Source organism: Populus trichocarpa, chromosome 3 (genome assembly GCF_000002775.5).
Source record: "Populus trichocarpa isolate Nisqually-1 chromosome 3, P.trichocarpa_v4.1, whole genome shotgun sequence".
NCBI lineage: Eukaryota > Viridiplantae > Streptophyta > Magnoliopsida > Malpighiales > Salicaceae > Populus > Populus trichocarpa.
This window is the reverse complement of record NC_037287.2, coordinates 2,165,222-2,179,665: the sequence shown is the minus strand read 5'-3', so window position 1 is coordinate 2,179,665 and position 14,444 is coordinate 2,165,222. Positions and strand designations below refer to the sequence as shown.

The 14,444-nt window shown below is 34.0% G+C and overlaps 2 protein-coding genes across 8 annotated transcripts; both read right to left on the bottom strand.

The window, feature by feature from the left end:
• Positions 1 to 1,522: 1,522 nt before the first annotated feature.
• On the bottom strand, positions 1,523 to 7,868 carry LOC7461548 (uncharacterized). The gene is made up of 7 exons (XM_002303129.4): positions 7,211 to 7,868; positions 6,510 to 6,653; positions 5,490 to 5,562; positions 3,439 to 3,544; positions 3,257 to 3,353; positions 2,066 to 2,161; positions 1,523 to 1,986 (listed from the first exon to the last, which is right to left on the bottom strand). The coding sequence occupies exons 1-7, from the start codon at positions 7,799 to 7,801 to the stop codon at positions 1,825 to 1,827; spliced, it is 1,269 nt and encodes a 422-aa protein (XP_002303165.3). The 5' UTR covers positions 7,802 to 7,868; the 3' UTR covers positions 1,523 to 1,824.
• A 1,862-nt stretch (positions 7,869 to 9,730) lies between these two features.
• LOC7461547 (probable plastid-lipid-associated protein 4, chloroplastic) lies at positions 9,731 to 13,509 on the bottom strand. 7 transcript variants are annotated; one of them, XR_002980829.2, is made up of 6 exons: positions 13,015 to 13,509; positions 12,461 to 12,574; positions 10,838 to 10,936; positions 10,410 to 10,484; positions 10,127 to 10,203; positions 9,731 to 9,857 (listed from the first exon to the last, which is right to left on the bottom strand). XR_002980829.2 is itself a non-coding variant. In XM_002303128.4 (6 exons), exons 1-6 carry the CDS (start codon positions 13,480 to 13,482, stop codon positions 9,785 to 9,787), a joined length of 897 nt encoding a protein of 298 aa, XP_002303164.4. In that variant the 5' UTR covers positions 13,483 to 13,509; the 3' UTR covers positions 9,731 to 9,784. The 7 variants fall into 7 exon arrangements, 4 of the variants coding, with proteins under 4 accessions (XP_002303164.4, XP_024452803.2, XP_024452801.2 ...); XR_002980828.2 differs by having other exon boundaries at positions 10,415 to 10,484; XR_002980830.2 differs by having other exon boundaries at positions 10,127 to 10,194; positions 10,415 to 10,484.
• Between the last annotated feature and the right edge of the window lie 935 nt (positions 13,510 to 14,444).

Genomic DNA, 14,444 nt, shown 5'->3' with positions numbered 1-14,444 from the left:
TATAATTATAAATAGGGATTGATTATGATATCGTATCACTTAGGCTATGTTTGTTTCCCGGAAAGTGGTTTCCGGGAAACCACTTTCCAAACTTTCATGTGTTTGTTTGCCATTAGAAAAGTTGGTCAACGGAAAACATTTTCCAGTCAAAGGAAAATTTGGCTTGGTTTACAGGAAAGTGTTTTCCTGGAAAATTTGGGCAGAAAACATTTTCCGGAAGTTGTGAAAAATTTAGAAATGTCATATTATTTGTTGATTATATCAAATTTGGTTCTCAAACTTTTGATTGATATATATATATATATATATATATATATATTTTTATTTTGAATATTTATTTTTCAATTTCATCTCTTAAAAATTAATTTTTATATTAACTTTGGTCCTTATTTTTATAATTGTTATTTTCTTTTTCCTTATCATTTTCTTATTGAAATTTTTTATCTATCAAATTTGATCTTTATTCTTTTGATTGTTACTTATTTTATTTGAAATAATTTATGAAATGTTAATTATTATTATTTTAATTTCTTCATCTTTTATTTTTATTTTATTTTTTAGATTTAATTTCTATTATTTTGATTATTATTTATTTTATTTGAGATAATTATGAAATTATATTTTTTTTCAATTTCATCCTCATTTAATTTTTTAATTTATAAGATTTGTTCCTCATTATTTTAATAAACTTGAGAAAATAAAACATTATTAAATTATTTTCCAGCTTATTTTCCATGACATAACCAAATACTGGAAAGTGTTTTCCAACTTATTTTCCATTATACTACTAAACATTGGAAAATAATTCACTTTCCTGGAATTCACTTTCCAAAAGAAACTACTTTCCAGCAAACAAACGGGGCCTTAATAAATATTATTTAAGAAAACTTAAGAATCTTTAATGTTATTCTTCTCTATTATTATAATAATCTTTTATTCATTAATAAAAAGTCAATAAATTATGATAACTATAATCTACTATTCCAATCTAAGTGATTCACAAGGCATGAAGTTCTTTTAAATTAATTTTTTAATTTAATTATACAATAATAAAATCTTATATAAATTTTATGAAGTTCAAATACACAACCTGTGAAACACAATATAGGTTAGATTTAGGTCGACTTGCTGGGTCAAACTAAGTTTAATAATTATAACAAGAACTGTTGCATCACTATTTTTTGACAGTGTTTGACACTGTGATTGAAAAGTATTGGAAAGTGCTTTTAAAATATTTTGAATTTCTTTTATTTTTTTACTTTAAATTAATATGTTTTTTTATATTTTCATATCACTCTGATGTGTTATATCAAAAATAATTTTTAAAAAATAATAATATTAAAAATATTATTTTAATGTGTTTTAAAATAAAAAACACTTTGAAAAGCAACCACTTCCACACTTCCAACCACCCTCTTTGTTCTATATAACTACTAGTGCCTCAAAGATCCTGAACAAACTGGTATGGCAACAAAGATCCTGAATTGGATACTTTCAGGGGGAAATAAACAGAAAACAAAAGTTTCAGGCAGAAAAGACATGGCATTTAATGTTCTGATCTTGTTTTGCTCTATCAAAATTACGGACTTTTCCTTATCTTCTGTTGCTATTTTCCTTCCAATGTACCTTGCAATTAGTCAACAATTTTACTATACAGCATAACATATAGTTGAAGAACAAGAACATTTTCTGTTCCCTACATCGAGCATCATTGACGTGTAAGAAAATGAATGAACACCTGGTTGACCAGCCATCGGAAAACGGCATAAACGAAATTAACATGGTCACCAGTGCATACTTGACATGGAAACTGGGTGATGCGCCTTATTGTGAGCTACTAGAGCCATTTTCAACCAAGGGAATGTCATCTTGAACTACATTCTGAACTGGGTTCTCCTCAGCCCACACAGCAGCATCTAAATATCCGAGCTCGAAAAGCCTGTCAAGAATATGATCTTCTGCTGGCTCTAATGCCCAGTTGAAAAGCTGGAATAGTTGACAACAAAGATGTTCATTGGCTTATCAAAAAAAATGAAAGAGACATAAATCCTAGTGCTGCACTTACCTCCCTTGGGGTAGCCCTATTTTCAGGATTGCAATCTGGACTAATCCCGATCCCTTGCAGTCCCAAACCGCTGGCCGAGAAAGCACAAACACGAACCTGCATGGTAGCATGTGAACAATCATACCATCCAGAAAGATAGCCCATTCACATAGCAATTAGTCACAACTTTTACAAAATGAAACAAGGTACTTGTACAAACTACCCTTGGGTGCTGAAAAAACCATTGATCAGGTTATCATTGTTTTAAACAATGACTATTACATAACTGTTGGCCGTTGTACGTTGTTAACAGCCATTGTAGGAAGCCATGGGCAGTCCTCTGCCATTATTTTTCACGTTACTGAACACTTTTCATATTAAAATTTTGTTAAGAGTTGCCAATATTTCACGACGATTGTGGCCGTGACAGTTAATGCATTGATAGGCTTTAATCTGCAATCACGACCAAGACCAGGACGCAATTTAAAACCACAGAGGTTATGCGGAGTTTCAGTTCCTAAAATATATCAGGCTGCAGGATGTACAGAACCATTAACCCGAGTAAAGACCCATGCAAGATGCCATGATGTAGAAACACAACCATAAAGTATTTCATAAATTGTTGAAAAGATCTGATTTCAATAAACAATGAGTCCTGGAACCCTAAATTTCCTTGCACTGCCTAAATTTATTGAATGGCAATTCAAAGCCGCATTCAATCAAGATGACAAAATTAGCGGAATTATATGAGGCGAAAAGCGTGCTAAAGATAGGATGGGTTAAGCTCTTGAGCCTATTTGGAAATACATAGAATGGAAATTAAAAGCTACACCCAAATCAAAGATGTTAAGGTTGCAGATTATGTGAGGTGAAGAGCGTAAGGTGCAAACTCTTGATATCAAGCTGTTTGAGCTGGGTCCAGAGCAGACTGCTGAATTTGGCATGCATAAACTATTCTAGCTCATTTTACTCACAAAGAGTTAAGAAGAAAAGTATTGCTTCTATCTCATCTTAACAAGTACTCTTCAACAATATATTCTAAGAAAAGTACGCATCAACAATAGCTGCCTTTTCACTTACAAAAAAGTTGTGTACTGACAAAGGGATCATCATCAAAACTTCCTTAACTCAATTATGACACATGAAAAGTAAGCAAGGACTATTTGCAGCCAAGCAACAATTGATAAGGTTTCGACAGATTTTTCCACATACCGTCTGAGCAGCAGATGTTGGTGGCATAAACAATGTCAAACCACCATCAATACAAAGTCGATTCCGGAACATCGTGGCAGGCCTTGGTGCAAGATATCTGCACTGAATTTCACTTTAGTTCAATGCCATTAAATGAACTCACATGACAAATATTGTCGTCAAATAGCATATTAATTATTCACCCTGGAATGAAGGAAGAAGTCACAACTGCATTTATGAGATCTTCCTTGGAGTCAAACTGATCCACTAGCAAACCCCTAGGCCTCCACAGGATCTGAGTAACAGCGACTGTAGCAGAAGAGCATAAACAATTGAGTGCGCGTCAATATTATAACAACAACGAAAAGCAAGACACAAAAGAAAGAAAAACAGTGCATATGGGAATTTATGACCAGTCATAACTGGCATATAACACGTATGAGAAAGTAAAATCGACAGTACATATCCACTTGGAGGTTCCTTGAATCCATCCACATAGAAAAAGAGGAATCCATCTCAAACAAGATCAAATTCACCTCTTTAATCAAAACTCAAAATACAAAATATGTGTGCGCTTATGCAGAAGATAAAATTGCAATTAGATTTTAACCAAATAATAACTCATAGTAATAACAAAATCATGCTTAAAACATATTAAAATATAAAATTCCTAAATAATAACACATTACAAAATCAACAAAATGTCTTGACAACAAGGAAATACCAATTCCCTTATCCACACAAGCAGAAGGCTAACATTTTCCCAAAACTCATGAGCACACAAATGAAATATAGTTCCTACAAGCACAATTATTAACTGTCCTAAAACTAACCAGAATGAAGCATGGCTAAGCCAAAATCAAATCTTAAATAGAGTGCAGCACCATAAAGACTCCCAACAGCCTGAGAAGTAACACTGACCTATCTGCATATTTTTTTATGCTTGGTAAGAATCAAACATCCAAGGCAATGCAACCGGCCTTTTACCAGTTAAGCTAAAGCCAACAGCTAAACCAAACAGTTTTTATTTGAGCTGTGCAAGTATATAAATATTTTTTTATATATGTTGTCAGATAAATACTCCTATTATTTGTTATTTCTGTTTCCAGGTGGCCAATAGGATTCTTTAGAGGATTTGTGACAGGTTTCTAAAGTTGGTCAGAGATCAGTGGGACATCTTTGGAAGAATTGGCTTGGTTCAATAGGATTAGGATTCAGGAAGAAGGCTTACACATCCATATCCCACTAAAAAAGGCTCCAACATCAACCATGTCATACATGCTACAAGTCACACTAATATTTGATTAAATCAAGACCACTTGTCATCATCCTATTGGTCCATATCCAGATCATTCTTCACCACATTACTGGAAAACCTCAATTTTTCTGCTCAGACCACTAAAAAAGGCTCCAATCTCAACCGTGTCATCCACTGCACATTTAAACCAAGTACCAAGTACCACTCTACTATCACTCCTGCTCAGTTCTCCCCATGCATGTCTTGGCATATTCACCTGCCACAAAGTTTGAGCTCTGTTCGTATTTCCTGATCCTCCTTCCTCTGTTCTTTCAATCTCTATCCCATTGTGTGCAACCCTAGCTCCCATTTAACAATTCAGGAAAATAACACCCACGTTTACAAGCAGTAAATCTTGGGTTTGACTTTTTGGGTAATTCAATCTCACCATGGTTATGTGATACACCTACATTATATGAGAAGAGTACAAACAGATTAAATAAAAAACAAGTGCCTTAGGCTATGAAATTTCTCCCCATGTCATATTTTACGAATCTCCAAAACTTAAACTCATAGTAGTCTCCTTTGCTTCATCTTCAATATAAAAAGAGGAGTGTGACCAATGTGAGGATTGAGGTGAACATCAACCCAGGTAAGCCTTGGAATGGACACAACTTAGAACATACAACATCTATAGCAGCATAGATTTATCACTATTCATAAGCCAAGGTCATAGTCCTAGAAACTGGATTATCCAAATCGCAGCAGAGAATGGTGGCCTACAGCATTAAATTATCAGCACACAACCTCTTTGGAATACCCAGCACATAAAAAAAATCTCTGCATAATTTCATTCATAGTGTCTTTTTGCCTGAGTAATTGCACCAATCCTTTATACCATTCTAAATCAACTAGACATATATTTGCATAAAATGAAATATTTTCTACTAGAAAGCATCTTCTAACTCAGAGCACTACTAAAAATCATAAGGGTGGAGGAAAGACAATTGTTCTCACTTCGAACCCTCCCATTGCACCTAACATGAACATCATCTGGCAGAAACTTTTCAAGAATATCCCGCAGAACAGCCTACGGAAAAGAAAGTACAATCAATGGTTATTTCACATTGCAAGACAAATTGTAGCAGAAACATATAGGAAATCCTAGCTTGTTTATTAATTTGCAAAAGGTTTACTGTTCACAGAGCTAACATAAAGTTGCATTATGGCCAAAATCTCACGCTAAACCCAATATCATGTTTATTCTTTGTACATTATAAACATTCCCTTAAGGGTACTTACTTATGAAACTTGCCCTTGAAGGTATTTTACATTGCATGACAAATTGTTTCGAAGTAGTGAGATAAGCATGCTGTTAATTGCAAGTTTAGAATCAGCATCTGCAAAAGCATCCTGCTCAGTCTAAGCTATGCAAATGATCACTACTTTCAGCAAATGATGACCAAGGATCATACGAGACAGCACGGTGCACAGCAATCAAAGCAGCAAAAGAGAATAACTTTATTTGCAAGCATGATATTTCATGGCCCGCAGAGGTTCTTCAGACATTGTTAACTAGTTGCTTGAGTTAATATCTCTTATTCATATGCCTTCCATTTTCTAGACATTCCTTCCCATTTGTTTCATCTCATAAAAACAATTACTTCATACTGTAAAGCCAACTTTATAGTGTACAATGCATTGTTACACTGCCCTCAAAATGGCATATGATGAAGGTCAAAACACTAGAAGGATTGACTCAGGTATTGAAACATGGACTCATAGCCGAATGGCATTAAAAGAATAAGTCACTGACAGTGAAAATTCTTTAGAATGAAAGGCAGACACAACAAATCTTAAAGATTAAATGCCACAATTCAATTCAGATATTAACTGTTGGTAAGTTAAGAAAAGCAGACACAGCAAATCTTAAAGATTGAATGCCACAATTCAATTCAGATATTAACTGTTGGTAAGTTAAGAAAAATTGCATGCAAGCTCTGATAACCCTACTAAAGTATTGGAGTAGAAACATACCCCAAGCCGAAAGGCAGTCCCTCTTAGCCGACAATCTTCAGCCAGCACTTTGGTAGCTGTTAGAGCCTCCTGCATACCAGCCCCAGAGGCAATCACAGCACAGACTATAGCACCAGCAGAGGAACCAGCCAATGGTGTGGTTTCCTGTTCAGAACATAAGAAAAATAATCTTCAAATGGAAAGAGAAAAACGAAAGAAAGAAACAGAGGCTTAAGCTAAAGATTAGAATTATTGATCCCCAGTTTGACTAAACAACCTAAATACAGCAGAAAAGAAAAATCATATACGAGGACATGAAGAGAAGTGGATTCATTTTTGCTTTCCACTTCTTGTCTATTTCTTGCATGATGCACAAATTTCAAATACGAGAACATCTTGGACGACAGTGCAATCTAATTTAAAATTTTAATGATGTAAATACAATACATGGATTGATCAAATTAGCAGTTTCTAAACAATATCCATGACAAGAACCAAGAACCAGTCGAGGTCACAAACGTTTCTAATTCCAATGAAAAAAAGAAGAAGTGCAAAACTAGACCAACATGAACAATTATGAAAATCAAGTAAGAAAATCCAAAACATGATGAAGTAACATCGCACAGACACAAAACAAATTCCAACAAAAAGAGAACGAACGCACACAGTACTCTATCAAACCCACAAAGAAATCGAAAAACAAAGAGAGAGAGAAAAGGGACCTTGATATAACCCTTTTCAATAAGCAAGTGAGCAACTCCAAGATGATAAGGAAACAACAAACCAGCAGCAGAGAAACAAAAACCAGGACTGGTAACAACAGGCCGTTCTTTCTCCGCTTCAATATCTTTAACTCTTTGTTCCCATATAACCACAGGCTCAACCTCATCCTCCATCACAGCCCGAATCCTCTCCTCATAATCCACATTCCCATCATCAGATTTCTCAAGCAAAGACAGCCCAGAAACTTTATTGTTATTATAACTATTCTTATTCCTGCTCCTCAAAACCCTTGACGCGATTCCCAAGAAAAGCTCACCGGTGGCAACAGCAAACGATTTCTTCTCCTGCTGCGGGGGCGGGTACGTGATCTTGTCGTCGTTTAGCTTGTTGTCGGGAGAAAATCTCGTAGTGAAAGATAAAGAATGAGAGGGGCGGGGAGAGGGCATGTAACGGTGGGTGAGATGAGGGTTTTGGGGAGGAAGGAAAGAATGAGAGTGGGGGAGAAGAGAAGAGAGGGAGGGAGGAGGTGGAGCCATTGAAGAATACTTTGGTGGTCGTCTTCTGGGTTTTGAAGAGAAAAACCATCCCATCTCTTACTACATTTTGTCTTCGTAGAACTTAACGTTGGCGGCCGTGCTGCTTAGATTTTGTTTTGTTTTTTTGTCAAGCGGTTGTTTTCGATCACGAGAGAGGGAGCGGTATTTTTTTTTTTACTGGTTTGTATTTAAAAATCTATTAAAATAATATTTTATTTTATTTTTTAAAATTTATATTTGATATTAATATATTAAAATGATATAAAAACATTAATAAAATAAAATAAATAAACTCTTGGGTGAAAAAAAATTGTGTTGTCTGTGGTGGGGTTTTGCCGAAGGGAGAGAGAAAGGGTTTTGTTTTTGTTTTCTTTTTCATGTGTTTAGTGACAATGAAAGGCCATGAAAGGGAAATTAACATAGGAAAAGAGGTGGAGTCGGTCATTATCATTTATGATTTTTTTTATTATTAATATAGATTATTGGATTTTTATATACATCTTGATTAATTTTATAAACTCTGAAATTTAATTTTTTGTTTTGCTAAAATTTAATATGGTTTATATGTTTTGGATCGTTTTGATGTGCTGATGTCAAAAATAATTTTTAAAAAATAAAAAAATCATTGGCATGCATTTCGGTACAAAAAGTTATTTGAAAAACAACCGCTACTACACTGCCATACATACTCTTAATAACATAGTGCATAGTAAATTTTTTAAAAGTATTTTTTAATTAAAAATACATTAAAACAATTACATCATCAAAATTATTAAAAATCACCAAAGAACATTAAATTTAATATTACTATTTTGACAAACAAAAACAACTACAACGTCAGTTGGACTCATATAAAATTACAGCGCAAAACATTGATCTCATCTCATAAACAAACACTGCCTTAATATTTTGAAAACTAATTCTAACTTTTAATTTTTTTATTGGAGCTCTCTCCAACTTTTTTTTTTTTTTGGAAATTGGATTATTTCCGTTAGATTACCGTCATCAGTATAACGGTGCCATTTCCACGTGGTTGAGTTTTTAATTTCCCTCGTACCTAATTCGCATAACATAATATGTCATGTCGTTTGAATGAGTTTGAAGAATACACTGGAGTGCGCGGGTGAGTACAAAAACAAAAAAAACTGATAAAATTGAAAAAACTAGAAAAAAAAAATTAAAAAAACCGAATCATATAAAAATCGATTAAAATTCTAAAAAAGCCAACCGGTTCGGTTCGGTTCGGGTTCGGTCCAAACCGAGCCAAACTGAAAAAATCGAGTCAAACCGGTTTGAAGTGGTTTTTGTCTTAAAGAACCGAACCGAAACCAGTCGGTTTTTATAAAAAAATATTTCGGTTTAGTTATTTTTTTTATATAAAAACCAAACCGAACCAAAAATGATCACCCCTACTGGTTTGTAATGGTCAAGCCCGAGGTTTGACTAGCTTCTTTTAACATGTCCAACTCGCGTTTCTAAGAAATTCAATTTTTTTTTGTTAAAAATTAATTTTTTAATATGTTTTGGATCGTTTTAATGCGCCGTTCTAAAAAATAATTTTTAAAAAATAAAAAAATATCATTTTGATATATTTCAGAATAAAAAACAATTTAAAAAGCAACTACAACCACACTCCAAAACATACTTATTTATTTTATTTTTTAATAAATAATAAATAACTATGAATTTTTATATTTCAAAGTTGATACCGCGGTAGTCAATATGTTTAAGAGTTTGATAATACCAGGTTAACCTAAAAATGTGTTTGTTTAAGATTGAAAAGCATGAAATTCATGCTTTGCGACTAGTCAACTCTTTCATTAGATTAATCTCAAACCTAATCTAGGTTAAATTTTGAATCATTGAATTTTTTTAAGTCTAATTCATCAAACCAAATCGGGTTTGACAACCATGATCTAGCTCACCTGCACACTCAAATTTCCGAGCTCTCTTCTTTATAGGGCAAACACTAGAATGAACAAATTTCACTAGAATTCTCAAACTTTGCTTTAAGAATCAAGTTTCACTAGAATTACATTAGAGAGGGACTCTGTAAGATGGATCCGCCATTTTCAGAACGAACAAATTTCCTCTATCACCCCTTGATATTCTGCAGACAAAGGGACCATCGTCTAGAGCTCAACAAGAAGCACAAGGTTGTTGAAAAGACTTGCATAAGCTAAGGCTGATGTTCAATGCTGAACCCTTATTCAATATATACTTGGTACAAGAAAAAGAAAAGGGAACTGAAAAAAACATGTTCTTGAGGACTGTCATGCACAAAACAGATTCCAGCAATGCTTGATAAGTTCAAGAATGATCAGAAATCTTATCACTATATGATCATGCTTGAAGAAGAAAAGCTTTTGCATCACTTACCGCAACTCCTCATCCAAGTAGGTGATTTCCAATTGACCACGGCCACTTCCAGGTGATTTAATAGGTATCTACAGGGTCTTAACATTATCAGTCAAGATCATGGAAAACATTCATAAAGATTGATAAACTTGAACTGTGCTAAATACATGGCTAACGATAAGCCCTGTCAGAATCGAAAGAGAAGTGTTGAGAGAACATTTTGAGTATGCCCTTGCATGACATGACATGAAGATTGATAAGGGCATACTCATTGCAAGAGAATACCAGGAGCTAAAATACATACCAGACCTGCAATTCTGAAGAAGTCAAATTTAACAGCTACCCTTCTTGTGTTTAGAGGCACTAAATTAGCGGTGGCCTGCAGATACATTGATCAATTTAGTTTATGGGTTAAGAAAAGAAAGAAAAACTCGCAAAATAATCAATTCAAAAATAGTTCTCTTAAGCCTCGTCTAACCGTTTAATCTTATAAATTGAAATGGGTTTTTTATATGATATCAGAATTTTAATGACTAAATAGTCATAAGTTTGAGTCTTACCTCACAAGGTTATGAGGTAGTGGTGAGCTATGCAATAATACAAGTTTCAAGTTTAAAAAATTTTCACCTGAATAATTTTTAAAACCTCGTCTAACAACTTAAATTTTTGAGTTTGCAGATAAAAACAGCAAAAACTGAAAAGAGTATATTGTAGACATAGAATGAGGAGTACCTGGTTAAAGAAGGGCCAAGTTTCCATATTTTGAGCCCTTAAAGTATCCGCATTAATTGCCTGGTAGATTTTTCCATTTGGTCTCAAGAACTTTGGTCTCTGCTATGCAAATATCATACACAAGAAATTAAAACTTGTGCAAAACAAGAAGAAAACAATTAAGGAAAGGATTACAGGAAGAAATAGCCAGATCTGCAGATAAGATAGAATGACTCCATACACCAAGAAGAGAGAAGCATTATAGTTTATGCTAATAAAGAAAAGAAAGAAAGAAAGAAGAGCAGTGATATACCCACAAGACAACTATGGAAAAGAAATATAATGGAAGCTCAATCCTCAATAAAAGATAATCTAGCCATGTTAAATCAGACAGGAGAGAGCTTTCCCAACGCTCATCGCTGCCTGTATCCCAGCTATATGTAGATATAATAATGCAGCTTGTTAACTGAAGAGAAGGTCTGATTACAAGCAAAAAACTGCTTAATGAGTTAGAAACTTGCTGCGTACAGTGTGAAATGAGAAGGAACTACCTACCGCCATGGGCAGAGTAATATTCAAACTCCAACCTCTGCGTAGTTTTTACAGGCGTTTTTCTCTGACATGACAATCAAGTCGCGGCATTGACAAGCCTTGTTAATGGATTCTGCTAGAGAATATTTTCTCCTATGCCGTTTGAAAAGTCCATGTAGGTGAATGGGGCCTTTTGCTTCTAAATTCTGCCTGGAGAATGAATGCATCAGGTTGTAAAATGCCTCTCAATTTCAGCTCTCCCATTATCAGATTGTATACTATTGCTGTAAGCATAGGAACCGATATTTCTTACGCTGAAATCGAGAACAGTCAACAAAGTGCCAGTCCAGTTTTTTGTGTTCTTTGCCTTTCCAAATCCAACCACTGACCACAGACAAACTTGCCATTGACTATAAGATAAGAGACTATGTAACACAGTCAGCTTGCCCTCATTTCAAAATGCGCTTCAGCTGATGGAATTTTTTAGTTGCTCTTGAATCTCCTTAGGATAACATCTCCAGTCTCAAATAACAATTACAGCAGCTTTTTATTCTGCTGTTTTGTGTATCTAACGGAGCACCATGATTTTGCCATCTGCAAACCATAATACAGAAGAATTGCATCTCTTTTATGGTGAATAAATTGCTTGATACTGTTTCTTACACTAGAAAATCTCTCCACGCCATCACCATGCATGTTGATCTCCAGGATTAAGCATAAAGAGAATCCGTTTGCTGTTAATTTCTAAGCTAAAGTTGCATGTATAAACCAGCAATTTCACTGGAAAATAAGCTATATAATACCAAGTTAGAAAAACTGGGCGCCAAACCTGACAACTACACTCCTAGAGACCCCATGAAATTAATCTTGTAAACTTGGCATTTGACCATCAAAGTTATTAACAACACTTCCCACTAACAAGGCAATAATAGAAGTTTGACACAGATGCATATATCATGTAACCATACAGTGCTCAGGAGCACCTATGACCTCAGTAACCGGGAATTACATTAGAGTGCAGAGCAATTAATACATAGTTTAGAAATTATACGAACTTGCACAACTATGTAGTCAAACAACTAAGAGACTAAGTTGACAAAACACAAATCGAACCTTTGTTTTAAGAATTGATTGAGATGTTGTATATAAAAGCTCCCATTTCCCATTCAGAAGATTTGACTTGAATGGCTCCTTTATATCATTCACAGCCTCAAGTTCCTGAGCAATCTGATCAAAGAAGAGACAAAATATTAATACAGAAACACACATTAAAATGCCAATGAGCTATGAAGAGAACTCCTCAAACTACTGTTTCGGACACATGATCCAACCAACTGATGGCAATCCTAAACCTCAAATCAAATGCTGGGCTAAACCATGCAAACCCCATCTGAATTATAGAGGCTTTCCTTAATTATTATTATGATTATCATTTAAACCCATGTACTATAGGTGTTATGATTACATCTACTTTAGCCATAACATATCCTATGCAATTTCCTCGAAAAAATCATCAAAAACACCGAAGAGTTCATTTCTTGATGCTTTTTTAGATCAATTCAGGTATTTATTTATGCTTGATTCTTCATAAAATGTTACTCTATGTTTAGCATGAATACTACTCTAATATTAACAGTAATGGAAGTGGAAGTAGCAAGTTAGATTACCTCATCAACGCGTTTTTGGTCCTGAGGGGTAGCCACAGCACCCCGATCAAGAGGCGCTATTGCCTCAAGAAGTTGCTGTTTAAGGCTCTTTACATCTTTACTTTTGGCTGAAAAAAATTGAAAGAAGGAAACGTTGGTCCTCCAATATCCCCAAGAATCATCAGGGTTGTTGTTGGAGCTTGATAATAAGTCTATGCCTACGCGAGAATTATTCTTTTTGGGTTTTGAAGATGAGGGAAATGTGAGCATTATAGAATGATGAGAAGTGCCATGTTTGGCTGGGGGAAGAGGAAGAGCAGCATATAGCTTAGTAGGCCTAGCTGAACAAGAAAACATGGCCATTAGCGGTGGAGCGAGGTGGAGATGAACGCTACTCTGCAGTACCGAAGGCTGTCTCTCTTCTCTGTTTTCTTTGTTTTCAAGGTAGCTCGTTCTGGTTGTGGACGAAGGAGAAAAGATAAACAGCATAAATGAAACGTGTCATTGGACAATCATTAGAGCCATTCATTTTTTTTATATTATTTACTTAATCATCGACAATTTTAATGTACTTCTCATCATAAAATATTATTTCTTTAATAAAAAATTATACTATTCACTTAATAGGAATTTTAATATACATCTCTTTGTTCACTTAATAATGTTTTTTTTTCTTTCCTTTATTTTTTTTTGTCTATATTCTTTTTTATTAAATTTCATTCCCATACTTTAACATTAGATTTATTAAGATTAGGTATTATAATTTTTATCAATTTATTTTTTTATGAGACTATCTTAATCTCATAACCTGAACCATGAGTTTAATTAGTTGACTCAAGTTTTTTTTTAATTGATTTTTTTTTAATTTTATCTTTTAATATTGAATTGATGAATTAGGTTTCATAATTTATTTAGATTTATTTTCTATAAGGTTATCCTCGTCTCATGACTCAGGTCACAGGTTGACGAGTTAACCTGAGTTAACTAGAATTGTTTCTTTAAATCCCTTTTTAATCGATTTTTCAATTTCAATTCTTTCTTTCAACATTATATTTATTGGGGATTGTGTTTTATAATTTTTTTTCATTTTTTTTATGAGATTATCCTAGTCTCATGGTCTAAACAACAAATTTAACAGGTTAACTCAGTTGACTCAAGTTTTTTAACTATTTTTTTAATTTTATCCTTCAATATTAAATTGATTTGAAAATTAGGCTATAAAATCTTACACGTAAGTGATACACAACTTCTTCTTTATTAGGCCAAAACTCTTCTTAGCTTTTTCATTCTTGTCAAACTTTCCTTTCTTTAGACACTATGTAATTAGAGCAACTATATAACTAAAGTTGGGAATGAAATGCTTGTAAAAGGTAGCCAGGTCATGGAAACTATATGGCTCACTAATATTATTTCAAGTTAGTCATTCTTTTATTGTTTTTGTTTTCACTTTC